General features: G+C 45.8%; 1 protein-coding gene across 1 annotated transcript in view; it reads right to left on the bottom strand.

The window, feature by feature from the left end:
* The window catches only part of Smyd3 (SET and MYND domain containing 3), a 553720-nt gene extending 530784 nt beyond the window's left edge, over nucleotides 1-22936 (bottom strand). Inside the window, exon 1 of the mRNA XM_057770627.1 lies at nucleotides 22717-22936. Within this exon, the coding sequence (XP_057626610.1) occupies nucleotides 22717-22880 (164 nt within the window). The 5' untranslated portion in view covers nucleotides 22881-22936. The remainder of the gene's footprint in view (nucleotides 1-22716) is intronic.
* Between the last annotated feature and the right edge of the window lie 4642 nt (nucleotides 22937-27578).

Below are 27578 nucleotides of genomic sequence, written 5' to 3'. Positions count from 1 at the left end.
TACCAAACATTTCCAGTGCTGACTCTTCTAATCTGCAGAATAACTGCTAAGGGCCAGGGTTAAAGACGAGGCGACAAAGGTAAGCACAGGTGAGGGGCTAAGCCTAAGTCATGTATCTAGTTGTGAAGGTAATGCAAGGGGAAGCCAGTGCGCAAAGATGGTTGACTGCTTCAAAGGCACTGAGCAAACCGGCAAAAACAAACCACGTGAGGGAAATGCAGGACCACGATCTGGATTCGTGCGGTAGGAACCAATCATAAAAAGGTGTGTAAGGACGGGGAAGTACTTGGCAGCATAGAAAGTCCTAGGGCCGCTCTGTAAACAGACAACTGAGAAACAGCTCGAGAAAGAGAAAAACAGGGCTGGTGACACTGGGTAGCAAGTGTACAAAGCTGGCCAAGGCCTTGCATGGAGACTATGGTGTCCCTCGGCTCAATAAAAACAATTACCAGTGCACTGGTAACAGGCTCAGCCACACTTTAATCACGTCTGAACAAAGACAAAAACATGAACACCGCCCACGACACAAGCGATCCAGCGTGCCCTCAGAACCACCCACGACGCAAGCACGATCCAGCGTGCCCTCTCAGAACCGCCCACGACGCAAGCGATCCAGCGTGCCCCCTCAGAACCACCCACGACACAAGCACGATCCAGCATGCCCTCTCAGAACCACCCACGACACAAGCGATCCAGTGTGCCCTCTCAGAACTGCTTGTGACCTCTGCTTCTTTACCAATCACAGTTTTGACCTCATTTCATTTCTCTGTGCAATAAGACAAAATGTACAAGATATCAAATCAGAATCACTGTCATTTCTTGACCACACCCAATCCAAGCAATAACCCTCTTTTTTGAGATCTCTCAAAACTACCTAGCACAAGGAACACCCCACACCCCACACCCCTCCCCCCACACCTCCACCCCTGCTCCTAACATATTCTGAGCCATCTCACAGACTCCCCGCAGTATGTGGACTCTCTCTAAGTGTGTTCCTACGAGGTCTGGATAGAGGGCACTGGCCAGAATGAGAGTTCCTTTTAGGGCAGTGGCGATGGAAATGGAAGAGATAGAATGAGTGACATTCCCAAGTAATAATGAAAAGGATGGGTAATAGTCAATTTAAGAAAAAGAGAGAGAAATGGGCGTGGGGTGGAGGTTCCTGAGGAGATGCTTAGCTGATAAAGTGGAGGATCTGGGACCAGCAGCATGCACCTGTAATTCCGATGCACCGGACACACGGAAACGGAAGGATCTCAGTGTGGGTAGTGGGATGTTGCAGAGTGAGGGGGGCTGCAGAGTGAGGGAGGCTGAAGAGTGAGAAGGATATGGGGTGCAGAGTGAGGGGGTTGCAGAATGAGAGGGATATGGGGTGCAGAGTGAGGGGGCTGCAGAATGAGGGGGGTTGAAGAGTGAGGGGGGCTACAGAGTGAGAGGGATATGGGGTGCAGAGTGAGGGGGCTGCAGAGTGAGGGGGAGCAAGCCAGACGGCTCAGTAGGCAGAGGCACTTGCGAACAAGCCTGATGGCCTGAGTTTGATCCCCAGAACCCATGTGGCTCCCACGAATGTTCCTCAGACTTCATCTGTATGGGGCAGTGTGCACACATACACAAATAAATAAAAATAAGTAAAACCATTTCCAAAATCAGTAAATAAAATAAGGTAAAGAGGGGTCAATGAGATGGCTTAAGAGAGCTTATGGCATGATATCCTGAGTTTGAGCTCCAGATCAGTGGAAGGAGAAAATGGACTCCCAAAAGTTGTCTTTGACCTCTACATGCGGACTGTGTCACGTGTGTGCCCAGATGGAGAGGAAGGAAGACAGAGAGACAGAGGGAGGAGGGACTCCCACAACACTTGGGAGAATGGACAGCATCTAAGTGAAACACTAAGAACTCAGACTCTATCTAGTTAAATCATTCTTTTATTTACAGACTGAATAAGAAATAAAAAAAAATTAGTAGGCAATTAGAGAATTGAAACTCATGATGTCTAGGTACCACCTTAAGATTCTGATTTAATAAGGAGGCCAAGCATCAAGGTGCCTAAGAGTCTCCTGGGTGATTCCAATCCACAGCAATACTGAGACCCACTGCCTTAGACCCTCTCCAGAGCTGGAGCCTGGGAGAACAAAGGAGAAGCAGGGAGAGCAGGAGGCATGAGGCAGAAAGAAAACAGAAGGGGGAGGTGAGTTCAAAGCAACTGATTGTCAGATACATCAACACTTGCCAAAGGGACAAGAGGGGACAAGAGGGGCTGCAGAGGTGGCGCAGCAGGCAAGAGGACTTGCTGCGCTTGTAGACAACCCAAGGTCAGTTCCTGCACCCATGCCAGGCGGCTCACAGCCTCCTGTGACCCTAGTTCCAGGGTATGCAATGGCCCACTCTGGTCAAGGGTTCCTGCACCCATGTCAGGCGGCTCACAGCCTCCTGTGACCCTGCTTCCAGGGTATGCAATGGCCCACTCTGGTCAAGGGTTCCTGCACCCATGCCAGGCGGCTCACAGCCTCCTGTGACCCTAGTTCCAGGGTATGCAATGGCCCACTCTGGTCAAGGGTTCCTGCACCCATGTCAGGAGGCTCACAGCCTCCTGTGACCCTGCTTCCAGGGCATGCAATGGCCCACTCTGGTCAAGGGTTCCTGCACCCATGCCAGGCGGCTCACAGCCTCCTGTGACCCTGCTTCCAGGGCATGCAATGGCCCACTCTGGTCAAGGGCACCTGCACCCATGTCAGGCGGCTCACAGCCTCCTGTGACCCTGCTTCCAGGGCATGCAATGGCCCACTCTGGTCAAGGGCACCTGCACCCATGTCAGGCGGCTCACAGCCTCCTGTGACCCTGCTTCCAGGGCATGCAATGGCCCACTCTGGTCAAGGGCTCCTGCACCCATGCCAGGCGGCTCACAGCCTCCTGTGACCCTGCTTCCAGGGCATGCAATGGCCCACTCTGGTCAAGGGTTCCTGCACCCATGCCAGGCGGCTCACAGCCTCCTGTGACCCTGCTTCCAGGGCATGCAATGGCCCACTCTGGTCAAGGGCACCTGCACCCATGTCAGGCGGCTCACAGCCTCCTGTGACCCTGGTTCCAGGGTATGCAATGGCCCACTCTGGTCAAGGGTTCCTGCACCCATGTCAGGCGGCTCACAGCCTCCTGTGACCCTAGTTCCAGGGTATGCAATGGCCCACTCTGGTCAAGGGCACCTGCACACATGTGCACGCATACAACATACACATACTTTTTAAAATAAAATATTTAAGACAAAATAGCCACCATATTTAAAAAGTGACAGAAATCAGAACTCTCTTGAGACATGGTCTTATCTCACTATACATCCTGGGCTAGTCTAGAACTGGTGGTCCTCCTGCCTCTGCCTCCCAAAGGCTGAGATTACAGGTGTGTCACTACACCTGTCACGGGAATTTTCAGATTATTTTATATAAACAGGAAACACAAGCTAGTGGTAAAGACTACTCTGCATTAGCAAGATCTCCATGTGGAAGACCTTTGATCTATGGTCCTGAGCAACATGGCTGGTCACAGAGGGTTTACTGTGCGGCCTGTTTCTGGAGATGGAGCCTCAACTCTTGTCCTGCCTGCTGTTCCCACATTGCCACAAGGTGGATCAGCACTGTGAGGTGTCCCTTTGAACAGGCAGTCACTTCTGAGTGACTCTGTGAAATCACAAGGCAGATAAATCATGGAGGAAGTCAAGAGCCTGAGTTCGATCACAGCATCAGAAGAAAATTTAACACGCATGACTTCTGAAGGTGATGAGAACTTTCTAGGTGATTACAGTGGTGGTCGCCTAACGTTTTAGGACAGCATCTGGCATGTAATGGAGAACGACGTGAGCTGCTGGTCCTCCTGTCTCTACCCGCTGGGTGCTTCAATTACAGTAGTGTGCCACCAAGCTCAGTTTGCTGCAGTGCTGAGGATCGAACCCGGGGATCCGTGTGTGCTGGGAGAACACTCTATCAGCTGAGCCACAGCTGCAGCCAGACTTTCTAATACCTAATGTAGTTTGATACCATGGAACATACACTAAGAAATGGACAACATGTGGGCTGGAGAGATGACTCGGTGGCTAAGAACACTTGCTGCTCTTGCGAAGGACTCGGTTTGATTCCCAGTTCCCACAGGATGACTCACAAACATCTGTAACTCCAGGTCCAGGAGATCTGACCCCACACACACACACCTTCTGACTGTACCAGGCACCAGGCATGCCTGTGAAGCACATACATACACACAGGCAAAATACTTAAAAAATAAGTAAATTCTTTTTAATTTTTTTAATTAAAATAGGTAAAATGGTAAAAGTTATATAACTTTATGTCTCTTTGAATGAGTGGATGACACAGCATTTGAATTATGCCTGAATAAAGCTGCTGTTGTTGCTATTGTGTATTGTTGTTGTTGTTGTTTAAGCGGGGAACAAGGTAGCAATCCTAGGAGCAAACACAGACAGTGGCCTCAAGAACTATAGACAGTATGGCTGGGGACATAGGTCAGTTTGGAGGGCACATGCCCGTCATGGGCTTAATCCTCTTTAATGGGGGCAGTAGGGATCTGTTGCAGGAAGGAGCTCCTTCCACTCCTTCAGCCAATAGCCGCTGAGATACCAGCCCATTGGGGCGTGGTCTCTCTCTCTTTAAAAAAGCAGCGACTGCCCTCAGCTCGCTCTCTTGCTTCCGGGTCTGCTTCAAGCTACTAGGCTCCTTTCCTGATCGCGCAGAGGGCTGTTGTCTGGGACGGTGATCTGTAAGTTTTTCCCCTTTAAATAAATAACCATTCTATTAATCATAATTCCAAACTGGTGTGGGATTGTTTGTGACTTACGCCTTCAGGGATCTTTAGAAAGTTTAAAAAAACAGTGTCAGAAATTATTGAATTCCTCCATTTCAAACACCCTTATTTCCTCATTTCCTAAAAAAGAAAGTTACATGCCTTTAGTGCCAGAACTCGGGAGGCAGAGGCAGGATAATCGGATCTCTCTAAGTTCAAGGCCAGCCTGGTCTACAGAGAGAGTTCCTGGACAGCCAGGGCTACACAGAGAAACCCTGCCTCATAAACCGAAACTGTTAAATGGAGACTCAGATTAAATCACTTACTGATTCGCCTATAATAAATATTAGGTCAGGAAAAAAGAAGGGAGGGGACTATTTAGTTTTCAAAGAGGCTTCTACTGCCATGCAGTCTTCAGTAGGTATGACCCTCCATGGGGCTCCTCCTGCTGCCTAAATCACTACCTGGGATCTGACCCACACCTCCAAACCAGCCTGCACCGTCCACAGGCTCTTGCTGTTCGCCACTCTCCTAGCCCCGCCTTCCACCACCTGGAGGCCAGAGGCCAGCGTGAACCAACCCCAGGTTTACACATCTTCCTGATCACAACACACATACGACTCAGCACTGATCTGCTGTTACCTCCTGCGTCCCACACTTCCACTCAGAAACCTGCACGAAGCCCCGCGAGGAACTGTAAGTTTGTAGTCCCAATGCTCGCGAGGTGGAGGCAGGCGGAATAGGAGGTTAGCCTCGTCTCAGAGTGAGCTGAGGCCAGCCCAGACTGAAAGAGCTTGTTCAGAAAATCAAAATGGGCTGGCAAGATGGTTCAGCAGTTAAGAGACCTGGTTGCTCTTCCGGAGGACCCTGGTTCAATTCACAGCACCCACATGGTACCTGCCTGTTACTCCAGTTCCAAAGGATCTAACACCCTCACCCAAACATACATGCAGGCAAAACACTAATGAACATAAAATAAAAATAAATTATATCCAAAAGCCAGGCGGTGGTGGCGCACGCCTTTAATCCCAGCACTCGGGAGGCAGAGGCAGGCGGATCTCTGTGAGTTCGAGACCAGCCTGGTCTACAAGAGCTAGTTCCAGGACAGGCTCCTAAAATAGGTCTGGCAAGATGGCCCAGAGGAACAAGGATGCAGCCATCAAGCGTGAGGTCCTGAGTTGAGAGACAACTTCTCCAAGCTGTCCTCTCAGACCCGTATGGTTGAGTATCGGACACCCAGTTGGTGAAACTGTTTGGGAAGGAACAGGAAGTGTGAACTCATTGGAGGGTGTGTGTCACATGGGTCGCTGGGGGGAACTGCACCAGTGTCTGCCTCCTATCTTAATCCCTGTCACCACGGTGATGGACTCTCATCCCTCTGGAACCATGAGCCCGGAATAAACCCTTCCTTCTATAAGTTGCTTTGGTTAGAGTGTTTGTTTGGTTGGTTTGTTTTTTTTTATTTTTTACTTTTGTGACAACAAGAGAAAACTAATTCACACAGTTAAATAATAACTAAATGTAATTTTTAAAAAGAAAACAAAATAAATCAATGAAACAAACAAAATGCCTACACAGTGAACTCTACCAGAAAAAAAAACAAACCCAGGGAACAGCAGGAATGCTCAACAAGTACAGATGTCACTTGCTGCCGGCCTGACAGCCTAGTTCAATCCCAGAACACACAGTAGAAGAACAGGAAGGGGAAAAACCTTTCACACCAATAAATCCCACTGTAAAGAGATAGACGAGAAAACTGCTTCCCTCAGCACACCAAATATGATCAACTACCAAACACTGTTGTGACTGTAATTCTGGAAACATGGCCACTGCTAATAATCCACCTTTACCACAAAAATCTGCCATGTTCTCCTTGTGGTGAGGGATGTTTGGGGGTTTGGTTTGGGAGGGTTTTTTTGGGGGGGGGAGTTCTTTTGTTGTTTTTTTAATTAGGGAATTTTCTTGTGTGCGCATGATGCCGTAGATTGGATCCAGCAATCCTGTACTCATGCCAACTGTTCTACCAAAGTCAAACCCAGTAAATAAGTTGGGAGGGTGCTGTTGTTTTCCTTTTGTTTATCTGGGTGTTTGTTTGTTTGTTTGTTTGTTTTGGAGGGGGCAGAGGCTGCCCACAGACTTGCAGCGATCTTTCTACCTCAGCATCCCAAATGTCGGGAGAATACAGGTGTGAGCCACCATGCCAGGCTTAGTTAATACGCTTTAAAAACCAAAAACTCAAACTGCTTTTCTACAAAGTACTTGTGTGCGTTTCTTCTCATTGTCCACCAGAGGGAGCTCTGCCTCTATTACAATTAAGACGGCAATGGGAAGTCTAAACTTTGATGTGTATGGTCTTTAGATGTATGTTGTGTGTAAAAATCAAATCATAGAGTCTTCAAATATTCTCAAAGTAGCTATCGAATAATCAGGTTTCTAAGAATTTTCAAAGCACAGAAATCAGCTCGCCTTAGTTTAATGTGCAAAGTTACACAGTCATCTTGAAATCACACACGGAAAACCGATATTCTGATTCTGTGTATGTTAGAGCCTAAAATGGCATTTGGCTGACAAGCTCCTGCTGATGCTGATGACCCAACGACCATTACCTAGAACACCAAGAACCAAATTAAGAGCGTGATGAATTTCCAGCTGACTCATATATAAAGATAGGGAATTGACTGCAAGACTAAATTGGGGGTGCGAATATTTGGGGAGATGTCTACACAACCCTGTACTCTGCACCCTTAAATTCCCCATTGTGGGTTCTCCGAAGAGGTTGATCTCCCTTTGCATGTGACACCTCTAAGCTTCCTCTGGGCAAGTGCTCCACAATTCTCTTCAGAAACAGGCATGGCCCTCCCCACCTGCCAGGGCTTCCAGGCTGTGCCCATTCCCCTCAGAAGGACAGCATCAACAAGAAGAAATGACTGACGAGGTGGTGTTGACACTCTGGGGGCAGCTGCATGGCAGACCTCTGACCTGCAAGCACAAGCTCTGGCTCCATCCCCACCACACACAAAAAGAAGAAAAAGGGGGGTTTGCAAGATTTAGTCAACAAAACCTTGGGTGACCCTGATGGAAGTGATTCCAAGAGTGTCGGATAAGGATAGGTAAGAGGAAGAAAATGCTGGAAGAAGCTGCGTTCTTTGCGATGGGTAAACTAACAGGGTGATTTGAACAGCAGGATTCAGTAAACATTCTGTGGCAGCACAGACTTAGAACCCCAGTCCTGGGAAGGCAAGGGCTGGAGAGGATGCTGGGAGCTAGCTGGCCAGCCAGTACAGCAGAGCTGGTCAACAGAGACCCTGTCTCAAAGGAAGTGGGCAGGACTACTGAGGCCAACACCCAAGATCGCCTCATACCTACATACATACACACACACATGATGACATACACACATGCTTTTAAAAATTAAAACCGTATTTAATGTACTTCTAACCCACCATATTAGCAGAAGTCTCAAGGCTTGACAATTTTTCAGACAGTAAAACTAAGGGAAACTGGCAGCTGAGACTGGGGAAGCGCACAGCCATACTTGGGAGTATACGGTCCTTGTCCTAAGTGCAGTCTCCTCTAATGCTCATGCGTACCATCTATACTCACACTGCTTCTTATCGTCAATGAGTCTCCAAGACCCACACAGAGGAACAAGGAAATTGACTCACATAAATCGTCCTTTGACCACCACAGACATGTGTGCACACACAAAAATATACAATTATTTAAACTGTTTCTTGATAAACTGATGTGGGATTTCATTGGTCAATAAAGAAACTGCCTTGGCCCATCTGATAGGGCAGAATTTAGATAGGCGGAGTAAACAGAACAGAATGCTGGGAGGAAGAGGAAGTGAGCTCAGATGCAGGGCAGCTCCTCTCAGAGCCAGACGCGATGCAGCCAGCCGCCAGGTCAGACATGCTGAATCTTTCCCGGTAAGCACGCCTAGTGGTGCTACGCAGATTATTAGATATGGGCTAAATTAATATGTGAGAATTAGCCTAGAAGAGGCTAGATATAATGGGCCAGGCAGTGTTTAAAAGAATACAGTTTCTGTGTTGTTATTTCAGGGCATAAGCTAGCCAGACGCAGCCCGCAGCTCCCCACAACAGTAAACTCCAACTTTTCTTCATACTGATTCATCCTGAAGATTTCTTCCACAGCTATCAAGAATTTCTGCAGCCGGGCGGTGGTGGCGCACGCCTTTAATCCCAGCACTTGGGAGGCAGAGGCAGGCGGATCTCTGTGAGTTCGAGACCAGCCTGGTCTACAGAGCTAGTTCCAGGACAGGCTCCAAAGCCACAGAGAAACCCTGTCTCAAAAAACCAAAAAAAAAAAAAAAGAATTTCTGCAAACTGAGCAGTCTCTCAGGTACAAAGACAGGGCTGCATCCTCTGCTCCTGCCCCAAAAGCTTTGGAGATTCATCCCTGACATTCTGAGTCAATGGGGCCTCTCTCTCTCTCTCTCTCTCTCGATCCACTTATTTTGATTCTACACGTATGGGTGTTTTGCCTGCATGTTGCTGGGAAATATTTTCAGGTGTGTTACTTTTGTTTACGCTGCATTTGATTAACTGTGAAGCTGTGATTCTTTGCCTGTCTAAAACACCTGCTGGGCCTAATAAAAGATGAATGGTCAATAGCAAGGCAGAAGCAAGGACAGGCAGGGTTAGCAGGCAGAGAGGATAAAAAGCAAGAGAACAAAGAGAGGAGGACATCAGGGGCCAGGCACCCAGTCAGTCTCGGAGTAAGAAGAAACGAAAGGTACACAGAAAGAAAGATAACCCCAACCTTACTACCAATAAAGGCTGTAACTGGTCTTTCCAGGACCTGGCCATTATCTCAAATTTTCTCTCTGGGACCCTAAAAATACTTCACCCACATTCCGCAGGAAGTAGCCTAGAGAACACAATGTCCACATTCACAAGAGAAATGGGGTGTGGGTGGTCTTTGGTTATTTTGTTGGTCATAGATGTTTGGTATAATTGAGAGGAATATTGGATAAAAAGACAATTATTAATCTCAAATATTTTGCATTGGCATGGATTTTGGTATATGGGTACAAACTCAAAAGTCAATTTTGTTACACTGTATAGATGTTTTCACTCTTGTTTAAAGGGTTTTTGTATACTGATACAAATTTAAGGTGATTTTTGTTTCAACCCACTGTATATTGTTTCTACTCTTGTTTAAAGGTATTTGTTTAAAAGTAATTGTTTAAAGGTAATTGGTATATTGATACCAATGTAAGGTTATTTTGTTACAACATATGTAGATAGATAGATAGATAGATAGATAGATAGATAGACAGACAGACAGACAGACAGACAGACAGACAGATGGTCTTCAAACAATTCAAAGACCTAAAGAATATGACATTTGTTAATTTAGGGATTTTCATGGCAATGAGACACATTGCTCCTGGCAGCACCAATTTACTGCAGAGATGATGGGCACTGAAGAAACTCCTTACAGAGTTTGCTTTCAGTGTGGCAAGGTCAGCAACTGAGGAAAAAAACTGTTCTTGTCTGGACTATTTGACAATCTGTTACATAAACTGGACATGCAGGAACCACCAGAAAGTGACCACTGAACTTGGCCAAAACAAGGCTGGATGATCCTTCAGGGTTCCTGTTGCACAGAAGAAACTGCTAGACATTCTGCAGGACATAGAGGAAAGTGACTGAAAACTGCCAATACAGGCAGAATAGTCTTTAACATTTCCTGCTTCTTGAAAAGTCTGCCAGATACTATGGGCCTGTAGGCTAAAGATAGATGCCCCAATACCACAAAGGAACTCGGGGTGACTGTCCAGGCAGTCAGATGCCTCTGTCATTTCTAGAGTTTTTGAAAGTTGTTTGCAATGTACTTTTTGTTCACTCAAATAAATAATATTATCCTTCTGGGGTCTTTGATGGAGTTGAAGACTAGATAGTTATAGTTGCAATTTTCCTTAGTTATGATAGAGAGTAAATTAGGTATAAAACTATAGATTCTGTAAGATAGGATAGATAATGGGGTATTTTCTTTTAATTTGTCAGACACAAATGAACTGGAATTACATTGTGAATGTAATCTACAGTCTTACTATGCTAAAGTTAAAATTTTTGTTTAGAAAGAAAAAGGGGGTAAATGTTGGGGAATATTATTTTCAGGTGTGTTACTTTTGTTTACACTGCATTTGATTAACTGGGAAGCTGTGATTCTTTGCCTGTCTAAAACACCTGCTGGGCCTAATAAAAGATGAATGGCCAATAGCAAGGCAGAAGCAAGGATAGGCAGGGTTAGCAGGCAGAGAATAAAGAGAGAATGAGGAGCAAGAGAACAAGGAGAGGGGGACATCAGGGGCAGCCACCCAGTCAGTCATGGAATAAGAAGGAAAGAAAGGTATACAGAAATAGAAAAAATGAAAGTCCAGAGGCAAAAGGTGGTCAGGATAAGTCAAGAAAAGCTGACAAGAAACAAGCCAAGTTAAGGCTGGGCATTCATAACTAAGTCTCTGTGTGTGATTTATATGGGAGCTGGGTGGCAGGCCCCCCAAAAAAGCCAAAAGAGTAAAATGTCACACAACAACATGTATGTCTGTGCACCACATGTGTACCTAGTGCCCACAGGGGTCAGAAGTGGGCATCTGATCCCCTTGAACTGGTGTTACCAATGTTTGAGAGTGGTCAGTCATGTATGTGAAGGGAACTGAACCTCAAGCTGAGCATCATCTTAGTGCAGGAAGCAACACAGCTGAAAAATCATTTTTCCAACCAACTATAAGATTCAGTAAGCAAAGAACTATCCATGGCTAATGTTCTAGGGAAGTTTTAATGAACAGGCTAGTTGAATGGTCTTAAACCCTTTCCCCACGAAACCTTGGCTGCAACATGAAGACACTGAGAACAAAGGAAAAACTAAAAAAGTGATCAACTTTATGACCAACTGTGACAGCGATGTGGTGAACACCATGACCAAAAGCGAGCCGGGGAGGAAAGGGCACATTTGCCTTACACCTCCACATCACAGCTCACCAACAAACAAAACCAAGGCCGGAGGCAGGAGCCGATGCAGAGGCCATGGAGGATGCTGCTGGCTGGTTTGCTCCTCATGGCTTGTCTCTCAACTGTGGGCTCCCATAAAATCAAAAATAACCCCTAAGGCCAGTCTGGTCTATAGAGTGAGTTCCAGGAGAGCCAACACTACACAGAGAAACCCTGTCTCAAAAGACTATTTAAAAAAAAAAAAAAAGTAAAATAATAAATAAATAAATACCTTCTCACTTACAGAGGGAAGAACCAAGGCAGAGTCACAATCTGAACAAAACAAACTACAACTGTGTAAATAACTCAGTGCCCCAGGTCTGGGCCCCTCCAAAGGGCTTGAGCCACTCCTCTGGCTCCACCCTCTGCAGCCAGCACAGCCTTCTCCTAAGCTCCGGGCAGTCACCCCTGTAGCCGCCCTTAGTAATCATCACGTGGTACTGGCATCTTCGAAATGCAGGGAATTTTCTGCTTTAGGAACTCCAGCCCCACCACACAGCACCAGGTCCCAGCTGCTTTCCACAACCCATTCACGTCTTCAAAATCAGGTCTACATGGGTGACTCTTAACACTCCCACTTCAGCTGTGAGTACACGGTACAGCCTTAGCTGCCTCTGGAGCACAGCTTCTGCGTGCTGACTCTAAGGAAACACTTCTCGCAATTTCACCTCAGTGCTGGTCTCCCCTGGCCCCAGCACCCCACCCGGAGACGGGGTTTCTCTGTGTTGTCCTAGATGTCCTGGAACTCAGTTTGTAGACCGGCTGGCCTTGCACATCAGAGATCCACCTGCTTGGCTGGCACAACACCTGTAAACCCGAGACTCCAAAGGCTGAATCAGGAAGAACTGTTTGTCCCAAGCCCACGGTGGCACAGGTCTGTGAGCCCAGCCCTGGGATAGAGGGAATCAGGAGCAGGAGGTAGGGTCAAGGACGTCCGCAGCTAGAGAGTTTGAGACTAACCTTGAACTGTATGAAACCTGGTATAAAAAGAAAATAAATAAATAAAATCTAAAACACAACTGCTAGCTACAGCCTGGGATGAGCTGGGGTGGGGCCTCACACCTATAATCTCAGCACTCAAGAGGCTGAAGGCTGGAGGGTTGTTTCAAGTTCAAGACCAGCCTGGACTATACAGCAAACATCAGAGGACCTGGCTACATAGTAGTGCATCTGACTCCATAACGAAAAATAAATAAAAAATAAATAAATGTATGTTTCAATAATACTTTTGCAATATTTCAGTTACAATATTATGTTTGTTTTCAAGACAGAGTTTCTCTGTGTAGCACTAGTCATCCCAGCCTTAATTTCTTTATGCTATAAATATCCATAGATAAACCCACATAAACAAAACCTTTTACCAAGTATGGTGGTCTTTGTGTGTGTTACCATCACTTGGGAGGGGGAGGCAGGAGGACCAGTAGTAGCTCAAAGTCTTCCTTGGCTACATGGTGAGTTCCAAGCCAGCTTGGGCCATAGACCTTGTCTCAAAAACAACCTCAACCATGGTCGTTAGCAGCTTTTGAATCTATCTGAATAATGTTTAGGCATGGGAAGGAGATGCCTCAAAAGACAGCATACATGAAATGCAGTCACAATCACAGACTTTAGCCGGCTACTTTGAGTCCCATCCCGTGAAGGTAAGAGGCAAACAAGAATTCCATAGCGTACAGATGTTCAGACATCAGAAACGACAGTCCAAGCAGCAAAGTGCAAATCCAGGCTCAGGGAATAAATGGGCAGTCCAATGGGAAGAATCTGAGTCTCCATGACAAGACAAAGAAATAAAAATCTGATGGCAGGTAGTTGGCCGGTCCTGGTGGGTTCACCATCTGGGGAAGCCAGGAGTAATTAGTACCGCTAGGACTGCGACTGGGGAAGTCTGCACTACACTGATTTCCAGGCACCATCCTCCACTCCTGTCTCAAGTCGTTCTGCTCCTGAGCCCTCCAAACAAGCACCAAACAGTCTGAAGGTGGAGAACAGCTTACTGCTGTCCGCAGAACGGGTCATCCTGTCTGATTAAGAGCGTCCTCTGCTGTGGCAGTCACACAGACCAAACATTTTCGTCATCCTGATTATGAACGTCCTCTGATGTGGCATTCACACGGACCAAAGGTTTTCAGACTCAGGGCTCAGCCACACGGTCTTTTCCCCAAACCTCCTTGCAAAAGAAAACAAGCAAAACAAAAGGAATTATAACTCCTACCTACGAAGGGGAAGTCATGTCCACAGCGTCCTTTTCCAAACCGCTTAATTATCTGTCTCTACCTCATTCACTCCAGTTCCTGACCGTTTGTCAGGAATGTCCAAACCCTGATTTCAAAACAGCTCTATAGTTCTAGCCTGTAGAAAAAGAGAAACTCTATCTGGGGGAGGGGAGGTGACAAAAGAGAAAGTGTGGTGGTTTGAATGAGAATACCCTCCCACCAGAGCCTCAAATATTTGCATATTTGCACGCTTATTTAGTCCCAGGTTGATGAACTGATTGTGGAGGACTGGGAGGTGTGGCCTTGCTTATGTAGGTGTGTCACTTAGTGATGGGCTTTGAGGTTTCTCTCTCTCTCTCTCTCTCTCTCTCTCTCTCTGCTACTGCTCCAGTGCCAAGCCTGTCTGTTTCTCGCCATGATAATAGACTAACCCCCTGAAACTGTAAGCAAGCCCCCAATTAAATGCTTTCTTTTATGAGCTGCCTTGGTCATGGTGTCTCTTCACAGCAATAGAAGAGTAACTAAGAAATAAAAACTGAAAACAGCAGGATGCTGTGGCCTACACTGGGGAAACTAAGGCAGGTCTTCTTTGAGTTCAAGGTCAGCCTGGTTACATTTGCAGTTCCAGAGGGGCCTGAGCTGTACTCAATTGGTTAACTTGCCACACAAGTGTAGAGCTGAATTCAATCCCTGGGAGCCTAGTCTACTTGGTGAGTCCTAGGACAGTAAGAGACCCTGTTTTTAAAAAGATAAATGTGCGCAGTGTCTGAGGCAGTGCACTCAAAGCTGTCTTCTGGCATCCACGCATGCACATGTGCATGTACAACCATAAACATGCATGCGCGCGAGCACACAGAGAGAGAGAGAGAGACAGACAGAGAGAGAAATAAGTGGGAAAAAAATAAATTAAAGGCCTTTAGCCAGGCACATGCCTATAAATTCCAGCACTCAGGAGGTAGAGTCAAGAGGATCGGAAGTTCACTGCCAGTCTCTACTACACAGTAAGTTCAGGCCAGTCTGGGTGGCCTAAGACCCTATCCTACATGACAAAAACACCTTTAACCATGTAATGTCACATTCACAACCCACGGCTTTGCTTATGACCGCATTCTCTAGCTTAGAGACTGAGATCCAACCTTCACATCCGCCCTTCCTTACAATCCCAGGTTCCTTCCCCTTCCTCTGCCATCCACACTCACCCAGCAATCCTGGGTCAATGCAGTGCTCATGGCCATCCCAGGTTCCTCCTCTTCCTCTGCCATCACGCTCACCCAGCAATCCTGGGTCAATGCAATGCTCAGAGCCAAGCCACTGGCTACTGAGACAATGCTCTAAGTGTTTAGAGGTCAAATGAAAACAAGTTTTTAGTGATCGCACAACACTGGACACCAAGCTCACACTTCAGGAGGCAAATTCCTCTTCTCTCCTAGAAAACTATTTCAAACCTCTAAGCCTGAGTCACTTAGCAACCACCCTCTTAGTTGTCTCGCACATTCTTATTTAGTTTTTTAAAATGTATTTCTTTCGTATGTATGAAGGTGGATTGCCTGTGTGTCTGTTTGTGCATCACGGCACATACCTTGTACCTGTAGAAGCCAGAGAATAGTACTAGATTCCCTGGGACGGGAGTTACAGACAGTGTGAGCCACCATGTGGTGCTGGGAATCAAACCTGGATTCTCTGGAAGAATAACCAGCACTCTTAACCACTGAGCCATTTCTCCGGCACCAAAAGTCATGCCCGTTTCAATGTGGGAGCTGTTTGTCTTTGAAATGGAGTCTCACTAAGTAACCCTGACTGGCTTGGAATGTGCTACATAGACCAGGCTGGCCTCAAACTCTGAGATCTGCCTGCCTCTGCCTCCTGAATGCTGGGATTAAAGGCGTGTCACTATGTCTGACTTTGCCTCTTACCTTTCAATCACGACTGTCACCTTCTCCAGGATCTCTTCTCACGATAAGACATGAAGCCATCTCCCCTTCTCTCCAGCCTGGGTTCTCCAGTCCCCAGCCAGGACAGACTTCACCATCTTACTGCACCATGTTCCTGCACTGCCATAACGGCCTAAACACACATTTCAGCACAAATGCGGTCACCACGCCTTCTCCAAGACCCTAACCTATCTCCTGAATACGGTATGCTTTGTTCTGTAACACATCTGTTTCCTAAATATCTACCCTAATAAACAGCCAGGAATTTTTTTTTCCTGGTTTCTCAAGACAGGGTTTCTCTGTAGCTTTGGAGCCTGTTCTGGAACTGGCGCTTCTAGACTAGGCTGACCTCAAACTCACAGAGATCCACCTGCCTCTGCCTCCTGAGTACTGGGATTAAAGGCGTGCGCCACCACCACCCAGCTAACAGCCAGGAAAAATTTAAATGTATCAAACAACAATCTCAGTCTTTTCCAACTAACAGATTTTGAGCCTAACTCCTTACCATGACCACTCTGAGTGGCTGCTTTGAAGAGGTTTGTCCTCCAAGATCTTCCAAGACACCCTGGAAACAGTGTAGCAACGCCTGAGGTGCTGCTGTCTTTCTGTATCTTCAGTGCTCTGTTCTGCCAGGAGCAGGCATCTCATCTTTGGGGACCTCACTGTGCTCCCATCCCGGGTGTCCACAGTCCTGACTTCAGAGTCAAAATCACACAGTCCTCTGTCATGAGTCCTTCTCTTCACTGGGTCACTAACCTACCCCAACTACCTCGCTGTGGTAGACAGCATTTCAGAATCCCTTGCCCCACAGGTTCCCTACATAGCCTCTTCCTTCTGCCACTGTGCTCTGGCCAGCTGGCTATCTCTTCTCATGACTAAACATGGGGCCGGGGGCATGGCTTGGTGACAGAGTACTTGCCTACCCTGTGTAAATCCCTAGGCTCCATCCCAGCACTACAAAGAAGAAAAGAGATCCCAAACAAAGAGGAGTAGAGACAAACGCCCACTGCTGTCTATTATTACCTGTCCCTCCATCCATTCAACGCCCACCACGAGCATATAATGTTGGCCAGACGAGAACAGCAGGAGCGTGTAATTCCCAGAATGTGTTTACCCTACATCTGCCCACTTCTCTCCACAGTCCACAAAGGCAGAAAAGGAAGACCTCCCCACTTCCAAGTCATCTTCCCTCCTGGCAGACACGAAGCTCCGAACCTACAGAAGGAACAGTGAGTGTTTGTCCGCAGACGGTACTGATGTGGAAGCTGACGGCAACCTGGTCCCTCTAAACTATCCCCAAAATACAGTCCTTTGACAGCATAAACAATAGCATCCGCGTGTGCTAAAGTAGAAAGGTTAGACTTCAGTCAGTACCTGGGTAAGAAGACCTAGAAAAACAAGTGATTACAGCAGTGTTATCTGGAGATTTATTTTTAAATTTTCATCTATGTGTATATGTATATGTGTGCCATGTGTTTATGTGTGCCATGTGTGTATCTGTGCCATGTGTATGCATGTGCCATTTGTGTATGTGTGCTGTGTGTATGTGTGCCATGTGTATATGTGTGTATGTGTGCCATGTGTATGCATGTGCCACGTGTGTTTGCATGTGCCATGTGTGTATGTGTGCTGTGTGTATGTGTGCCATGTATGCATGTGCCACGTGTGTATGCATGTGCCATGTGTATATGTGTGCTGTGTGTATGTGTGCCATGTGTGTATGTGTGCTATGTGTATGCATGTGCCATGTGTGTATTGTGCTGTGTGTGTATGTGGGCCATGTGTTCATGTGTGCCGCGTGTATGTACCATGTTATGTATGCCTTGTGTGTATATGTGCCATGTGTGTATGTGTGCCATGTGTGTATGTGTGCCATGTGTATGCGTGTGCCATGTGTGTATGTGTGCTGTATGTGTGTGCCATGTGTATGTATGCCTTGTGTGTATGTGTGCCATGTGTGTATGTGTGCCATGTGTGTATGCGTGCTATGTGTGTATGCGTGTCGTGTGTGTATGTGTGCCGTGTGTGTATGTGTGCCGTGTGTGTACGTGTGCCATGTGTGTATTGTGCCATGTGTGTATGTGTGCCATGTGTGTATGTGTGCCATGTGTGTTGTGTGTGTGCCATGTGTTCATGTGTACCGTGTGTATGTACCAAATGTATGCATGTGCCATGTGTGTATGTGTGCCATGTGTGTATGTGTGCTGTGTGTGCCATGTGTTCATGTGTACCGTGTGTATGTACCAAGTGTATGCATGTGCCATGTGTGTATGTGTGCCGTGTGTATGTGTGCCATGAGTGTATGTGTGCCATGTGAGTGTGCTATGTGTACACAGACACCTGCAGAGAGCAGACGAGGGAATCAGATCCCCTACAGCTGGAATCACACGTGGTTGTGAGCCATTGACACTGAGGATCAAAGCTGGGTCCTCTGGGAGAGCAGGAAGTAGCCCTTACTTAGCCTCTGAACTATTTCTCCAGACCCTAAAGTGAAATTTCATATTCTGCATTTAACCAAAACAAACTGAAAATAATTCATTCTTCCATCCATCTTTTGTATCAGCTGCAAACTAAAACTGTGTGCCACAGCAGAGGAAAAAAAACAGTATGAATGATTTCAACTCGCAGCTGCAGTGATTCACAATTTCATCTGTTTCTTTCCCGTTGCTAGGCAATCACTCTACTGCGGAGCTATAACCTCAGCCTCTTCGTTGTCTCTTCCACTCACTACATGAAAGCCAGACACACTGGTACATGCCTATAATCCCAGCACTTGGAAGGTAGACGCAAGATCAGGAGTCCAAGGTCATTCCTTAGCTACATTGCTAATAGCAAGACATCCTGAGCTATAAGAAATCCTGTCTAAAAATAAAAAACAAATGAACAAATAAATAGATATATATATACTAATCAAAGCACTAATCAAATGCAAAAAAGCAAACAGAAAACAAACAGGACCTTTTAACAATCATTTCTGGACACTAATGAAGTAATTATAAAATTGTTCCTTTGGTCTATTTTTATCCACTCCCCCTTAATGTTACAAAGTCCATATTTTATTATGTAATTGTGTAATAAGTCAAATAAAAGACAGCAAGGTTTACCAGGCATGATAGCATGCCTTTAATCCCAGCACTAGGGAGGCAGAGGCAGTCCGATCTCTGTGAGTTCGAGGCCAGCCTGATCCTCATAGTGATTTCCAGGACAGCCAGAGCTATAGAGAGAGGCACTGTATCAAAAAAAAAAAAAGAAAAGAAAAAAAAGATTTTGCAAAATAATTCTGCCAGACACTCATGTTACAAAATAAGAGTTTATGTATTCTCTGCATTAGGGCTATGGAAACTTAACAACGTATCTTCTTCTTAAGAGTTTTTACAAGTGATGATGGGTGGATAAATAAATAAATGGCTTCCTGTACGAAGAGAGGAACACAGAAATTTATCCTACAGCGACGGGCATTTGGTAGTGATGGCAAACCTCATTACGGATGTACTAGCATTCCACTAACTAGATTTTCAGGCTGCGATGATTCTTTAGGCACCACAGAAATGAGCATGTTCCCCGAAAAGCCTGCTATAACACAAATGAATTATAGCATACATATCACCTGGCAACCCAAAGTAAGCACACATCAATTGTTTTATGTAAAGAATTGATAAGCAAGTATCTACTAACCAGCATGAAGGATGTGTCATTTGTTTATAACACTGAATACAGGCTGCCTATCATTTTGTTTGTTTGGTTTTGTTTTGTTTTTGTTGTTGTTATTTGAGACAGGGTTTTTCTGTAGTCCTGGAACCCTGAAACTAGCTCTTGTAGACCAGGCTGGTCTGCCTCCTATCTTTTACCCAAGATCAGTATACTTTCTCAACTTTTCTGTTGGCTAAGGCACAAGCAGTGGCCTACATAGCAGGCTTTCTTTGCGTCCACCAACCAGTTCCCAAATCATGACATGGAGACTTACTATTAGTTATGAATGTTAGGCCTTATCTTATGCTTGTTCCACTAACTCTTATAACTTATTTTAACCTATTTCTCTTCATCTACGTTTTGCCTCAGAGTTTTTGACCTTTCTTTCACACTGTATATTCTACTCTGTGTAAGGCTGGCTGGTGGCTGCCCCAGGCATCTCTCTTCTCTCCTCCTACTTATTCCCTCGGCACACTAGTCCCACATAGCTATTGGTCGTTCAGCTTTTTATTAGGCCAGTCAAGTGCCTTAGGCAGGCAAAGAAACAGATCTTTACATCTTTAACAAGTGCAGCATAAACAAATGTAACACATCTTTGTCTAGATAAAGGAATATTCCATAACAGGCCGGAGCTCAGCTAATCCAACAAAGACAGCAAATCCCCAACGATAATTATTTTCCCAAAAAGCAGCAGCAGGGTCCCTTGTCCGCGGTACTAGTGAAGTGTGCCACACAATCCACTGTCTGCCATGCACCAGAAGCGGCACTGCCCAGACTCTGGCCCAACCATGGCTGTGCAGTTCTGACTTGGTTTCTGCCAACCTTCAGGTCCAGGTTTCTCCCAGCCTTAAAGCGGAGCACTCCCCCACAGCACTTCAAGAAATTCCTTTGGTCGTTAAATCACCATGGTTCTCAAAAAAAAAAAAAAAAAAAGGATGTAGTTTGGTAAACCAAGAGGCACTGTTACCCATAAAAAGGCTCATGACTTTATTCTGGAAAATGGGCAGTTCCTTGTAGCTTACGACTCAAGACCAGCTCTGAGAACAATGATGTGTGTACAAAAATGTCATAGTGAAATCCAATACTGCATACAATTGAAAAATATCAATAAACTTAACATTTTAAAAGAACATCTCATGGGCTGGAGGGATCTCAGAGGCTAGGAACACTGGCCACTCTTCTAGAGGACCCAGGTTCAATTCCCAGCACCCACACGGCAGCTCACAACTGTCTGTAACTCCAGTTCCAGGGGGTCCAATAAACATACATGCAAGCAAAATATGAATTCATATAAAATTTTTAAAAAAAATTTGTTTTTAAATATCTCAGGTTGGAGAAATGGCTCAGCAGTTAAGAGCACTGACTGCAGCCGGGCGTTGGTGGCGCACGCCTTTAATCCCAGCACTCGGGAGGCAGAGGCAGGCGGATCTCTGTGAGTTCGAGCCCAGCCTGGTCTACAAGAGCTAGTTCCAGAACAGGCTCCAAAGCTACAGAGAAACCCTGTCTCGAAAAACCAAAAAAAAAAAAAAAAAAAAAAAAAAAAAAAAAAAAAAGAGCACTGACTGCTCTTCCAGAGGACCCAGGGTCAATTCCCAACACCCATATGGAAGGTCATAACTGTCTATAACTCCAGTTCCAGGAGATAAGACACCCTCACACAGATATACTGTACAGATGTGCAGGCAAAACAGTAATGCACATAAAATAAAAATAAATAAGTCACTACATTTTATTTAAATGCCATCTCTAGTAATTCCACTACTAATTTGTCACCGTTTATGATCCAATTGTTCTGTTCCACCCACTGAAGCACAGCAGTCAGTGTCTCCGAGGAGGTCTCCACTGTCTTCACCACTTGTTACAGGACTGAGGCAGCAAGCCTTCTGCTGCAGAGTGCAATGCACCCACATTCTGAATACACTCCAAAGTGTGTAGCAGAATGAAGAGTCACGCTTTCTCTAGTCTGTGAGAAGAGGTGCATGCGTCTGAGGCCAAGTTTGAAAGGAATGAATTGCTTTAACTACACGGACTTCAAGCTGCCCTCCTCAACAAATTGTGTGTGTGCGTGTGCCTGTGTGTGTCATTGCTATCATTACTCCAGAAAATAACAAATAAGATTTTTATTACCTGCTAATTTTAAGACGCAAACCAAAGTCCTCAAATGTAAACCAAACAAGAATATTGTAGAAGCCGGCAGTGATGGCCATTGGCTTTAGGAGGCTGAGGCAGGTAGCCAGCCTGGCATACAGAGTGAGTTCAAGGACAGCCAGGTCTACACAGAGAAACTGTGGGGGAGCGGGGAGAGCCGTATTGTGGAATGAATGGTGAAGCTAGACTTCCCCACCTCTACCTACTCCAACCACAGACTGATGGGCCTGAAGGAGTAGTGGTCACATAGAAAGTCAACCTACCTATCTGAGTCCTTACCCCCAGTGCAAAGTGGGAAGCCGGCTTGTGCTGACGGACTACATACACATCCTATGGACACACATGTATGTTATACAATTCTATAAACAGTAAATCACCTTACATTGACACTATGCTTCCAGACTTGCAAAACACTGTCACATAAACTGTTGCATCTACACATAGGTGGTGCATTACGTTTGTCCTTGTAGCCAAACCCTCCGTAACTTACGCTAAGAGGATATGTATTCTGCTCTTTTGTTACACACTGTAATTCTCATTTGACCGGCTCTTTAAAGATGTCTCATTCATCCTCCTATGCCTAAGCCACACAAAACCTGGACCATCAAAGTGCACCCTAAACAGCAGGCTTCTCCCTCCTCCCGCAAGCCTGATCAGGTGAGGCCTCAGTTCTGAACCTGACGTACATACCCCTGCTCGTTCCTTCCCGCCCCCACCCACCCCTGCCACTTCTGATTTCCACAACCGATGAAGCTCGTTGCACAAAGTATAGATGTTTTATTCCCCAGCAAAATTATCTACTGCCCAACGCTTCTCCTCCATCTGCACCACTGGCTCCCCGCAAATCTTGCAGCAGCCTGCGGTGCTGTATGTATCCCACAGAGACGACCCCGAGAGGGCCAGACCCACACACCCCTCCGTACGTACCCCAGGAGACAGCGATCGCAGACGACGCCACGACTGCCCTTGCACACAGTGTACGCCAAGGGATCAGAGCGGAAGAGCAGCTCCCCGGGGCGCAGTGGGGCCACGGCACGCAGCCCATTTCCCCGGTCGGCGGTCGTGAACTTTTCCACCTTCAGTGACTCCATCCTTCCACAGATCCGCACCTCAGACCCGCACCGCGTCCCTCAGCTTGAGTCTCGTGTTTTCTGACTGCGCGCCTGCGTCCTGCGCTTGCGTACACTAGGGGGCGGGGGCGAACGCGGGTAGGTCATGTGAGCATGCGCAGGAGGGCCTACTACAACCTGCCCTGGATGATGTCTTCCTGTATATTATTGTGCGATTCTTCTTTTTCTTTTTGTTTTTTTTTTGGGGGGGGGGGGAATACAGAGCCTCAATGTGTGTAGCATATGCAGATCTGGAACTCCCTATATTGACCGAGGAACCTCTCTATTTAGACCTAGAACTCACAAGGATCTGCCCGCCTCAGCCTCCACAGTTCTGGAATTCCAGGTGCACTCCACCATGCCCTGCTTCTTGTGCTCATTTTAATGCATAGGGAAAAGTTGATAGGACAGTGGCCATCACCTGCAATTCACCACCTAGAAGAACAGTTCTCAGCGTTTTCTGTTTCCAATCACTCCATCTATTTGTGTACGTGCTCATATTGATAAGCCATTTCAGAGTAATCTTTGTTGAACCAATTGAAAATGTGTTGCAATCAGGTCTTGAACTAGGAGATCCTTTATTCTCCACCTCTTCAGCACTGGGATCACGGATATAAAACTACCCAATAATAGTGAGAGCACAAGGCATGCCTAGAAATTTCAGCATGTTCGACCGGTCTGAACTTAGCTGTTACTGATACCACACTGTAGATTTTGTTTTTGTTTTTCCGAAACAGTGTTTCTCTGTAGCTTTGGAGCCTGTCCTGGACCAAGTTGGCCTTGAACTCACAGATACACCTGCCTCTGCCTCCTGAGTGCTGGAGCTCTATGTGACATTAGGATGTTATAAATTAGGTCACACTCTCCTAAGAGGAAATCCAAGGAGGAAAAGCAGTCAGGTGGCCCTGGGGACTCAGCAAAGTAGCCTAAGGCAGTGTCACAGGTACGGCTAGTCCTTGGACAGTTCCACCTCTTCTTTGTAGGAGCAGGCGACACTTCCTTCTTCTGAGTGGCTGCCATAGCTGAACTCACAGATAATTTTTTAAAAGACAGGCTCTATTATGTTGCCCTGGTTGTCCTGGAACTCTCAGTGTAGTAGACCAGGCTGGCCTTGAACTCACAGAGAACCACCTGCCACAGCCTAAGGGTTGAAACTGAAGGTGTGTCAATCTTGCCTACCCACCAAGGGATCTCGTACACACTTCTCCAGGCCTCCTGGCAGTCCTGCAAACCAACAACTTGAAGACTAGCCTCACTAACAGAGAAATCCTGTTCAAAAAGTTTGGTTTTTTTTTCTGTTAGTGATTTCTTACTTCAAACCAAATGTATTTCTAACCACATCTCACTGCGTCATCCTGGCTGACCTGGAATTCTCTGTGTATAGCAGGCTGACTTGTGATTCACAGATATCTATCTGCTCCCGCCCCTGCCTGATCCAAGGCGTGTGCCAGAAATACTCACTTTTTTAGAAAGTAAGTTTTAACTTTATTATGGAGTTAGTGTGTGTCTGTGATGGGTGTCCATAAGTGTGAGTGGGTGCATGCCAAGGTGTGTGTGTAGAAGTTAGAAGGCAATGCTTTAGAGAGGGTCTCTCCTTCCACGTTTACGCCCTAAACCATGTCCCCAGCCCTTCACTTTCCCACTTAAACATGTACCCACTGTTTTGTGATCTGCTTTGTGATCTGGATTGCTTCGTTTTGTTTTGCTTGGGCTGGGACTAGAACCAGGACTTCATGTGTCCTAAGCACATTTGTTATAAGGACAGTCTCACTGTACCAAAGAAACAAAAGTAAGGACTCAAGTGGATCGTTCTCCATCAGTGTTCACAGCACAGCACTCTCAGTCTCTGGAGCAAGGAGTAGAAGCAAACCAAATGTCCATTAACAGGGGCATGGAGAGAGAAAATGTGGACGTGAACTTGTAGGAATATTGTTCTGCCTTTAAAAGAAATTAAACTCTGAGCTGGCGAGGTAACTCAGCAGGAAAAGTATTTACAACCCATTCTGGCTGCCTTCCTTCCATCCCGGAGACCCACAGAGTAGAGAGAACCGACTTGCATAAACCGGTCCTGTGGCCACCATACACAGTCTCTCGTACAAAAATAAATGTAACAAAAATGTAAGTGGTGAGATCCTAACATATGTGACATTAAAGAGAAACCCTGAAAACATGATGCAAGGTAAAATACATGAGCTGCAAAGGACAAGTATTAGGAATCAGAACAAACAAATGCAGAGACCTAGTACAGTAAACAATAGCACTCAGGGTGGGAGCTGGGATGGAGGGAGGGAGGGATGGAGGGTCATCAAATCAGCAAGTGCGGGTGGATTTCCATTCAAAACAGTGAAAAAGTTAGGGGAACACAGTGGGACTGGATTACAATGAACTGTTCGTACTTAATTGTTGGGGACACAAAGGTCCTTGTACCCACAGATCAATAGGAAAACCAGGAATGTTGAGCACAGAAGGGCTTCTTCTCAATAGAGGAGATGAAATACCCATTTTTCCTGCCCAGAAGACTGCGAGTGGATTCCTGTTTATTTGTTTACTTTTGTTTTTTTCTACACAGGGTTTCTCTGTGTAGCCTTGGTTATCCTGGACCTCGCTCTATAGACCAGGCTGGCCTCAGACTCAGAGATCTGCATGCCTCTGCCTCCCTAGTGCTGGGACCAAAGGCATGCAACACCACACTCAGAAATAGAGTTTTTAAAGTTAATTTCTTATTTATATTTTGTCTTCTTTATTATTTTGTGTACCTATGTGAGCTATGTCTGCATGAGTTCAGGTCAGAGGACAACTTTTAGGAATCAGTTGTTTCCTTCCTTTGTGGCATCAGGGTACCAGTCGCAGCTTTGGTTTTGTAAGGCAAGCCCCTTTAAAAGAGGAGTCTTCTGATGGCCCCAATATATGAAATAGTTGAGATCTGGGAAGATGGCCCAGGTGATAAAGTACCTGCAAGGTAAGCCTGAGGCCTTGAGTTCAGCTCCCCAGTACCCAGACAAAAAGAACCAAGCAGTTACTCAGGCCTGTAATACCAGTTTGGAGGATGCATAGAAGGTGAATTCCCACCCCACCCCCAATAAGGTGGGGAGTGATTGAGGAAGATATCCACATTGACCCCTAACCTACATACAAACACAAACACACTCAAGTACACATGAGCCTGTGTTCACAAGTATATACACCCACATGAACACGTCCATACACCACACAGAAAATAATCACAAAAATTAATGCCTTCTTGCTCCCTTTCCATCATTCTCACTCAGTTGCTCTTAAAGATCTGATGAAAATCATTGGCGCATGGAATAAGCCTCAGTTCCCCATAAACCCTAATTGTAAGTTTAATACACTATGTTATTAGCAAGAGGTAAATTAAATAGTAGCTATAAATGTTTATAGAATCAGCCAGTGATCGGAGTAATAAACTGAACAATTAACCAAGAATTACCAAATTATTTCAAAACTTTTTGATATACTTTCTCAAATTTTTCGATAATGTAATGTATATTTACCACAAATGAAACACAAAGTTCTTCATTTTTCTAATAATCTTAAGGTCCAGTTTTATAACTTGAAGGTCATCAGTCATAGATGTCACTTCAATGGCATGCTCCTTTCAGTAATTATTCTTTTTTTTTACTCACTATTTTAAAAAAAAATTAAACATCTTGTTTACTTTTATTATGGGGGGTATTGCCTCACGTATAGATCTGTGTGCCATGTGTGTGCAGTGTCTTCTGAGGTAGGAAGAAGGTACAGGATCCTGTGGGACTGGAGTTTAGAGAGCCACCGTGTGGGTGCTGGGAACTGAACCTGGATCCTCTGGAAGAACAGCTCTCGCCACTGAGCCATTTCTCTAGTCCCAGTTGCTCTCTTCTCACGGTGATTTCAAACTGTAAACCTGCAGTGGGCTCATATGCTTGCAGACTTGGGCCCCAGTTAGTGGAACTGTTTGGGATGCTCAATTGTGCCACAAGGACATGTGTTCAACAATGTTCATAGCAGCTTTGTTTGTCATAGCCAGAACCTGGAAACAATCTAAATGCCCCTTGATCGAAGAATGGATAAGAAAAATGTGGTGCATTTACACAACGGAGTACTACACAGCAGAAAAAAATGACAGCTTGAATTTTGCAGGAAAATGGATGGAACTAGAAAACATTATTTTGAGTGAGGTAACCCATAATGGGCTGGGCCTTTCCCTATCAATCACTAATTAAGAAAATGCCCTACAGACAGATCTTACGGAGGCATTTTCTCATTGGATGCTGCTAAGATGTAGAGTTTACTTATTGGTTATTTAGGTATCATAAATGTAGTTTTTTTGTTTTTTTTTTTTTTTTTGGTTTTTCGAGACAGGGTTTCTCTGTGGTTTTGGAACCTGTCCTGGAACTAGCTCTTGTAGACCAGGCTGGTCTCGAACTCACAGAGATCCGCCTGCCTCTGCCTCCCGAGTGCTGGGATTAAAGGCGTGCGCCACCACCGCCCAGCATAAATGTAGTTTTTTAAACTAAATCTCAACCTTATTATTTTTACCGTTAAAGACTTGGAAGTCAAGACACTGAGGTGAAAACCTACTAGTTCAGAAAGACACATGAGCAACCAGCTGACCTTCATACTTTGCTGGCATCTCAGAAAGAGAGCTTCCCTTTCGCCATCCCAAACCAAAAAGGCCAC

This window comes from Chionomys nivalis, chromosome 5 (assembly GCF_950005125.1).
Source record: "Chionomys nivalis chromosome 5, mChiNiv1.1, whole genome shotgun sequence".
In the NCBI taxonomy this organism is placed as follows: domain Eukaryota; kingdom Metazoa; phylum Chordata; class Mammalia; order Rodentia; family Cricetidae; genus Chionomys; species Chionomys nivalis.
The sequence above is the reverse complement of the archived record's forward strand: the minus strand, read 5'-3'. Positions and strand labels throughout refer to the sequence as shown.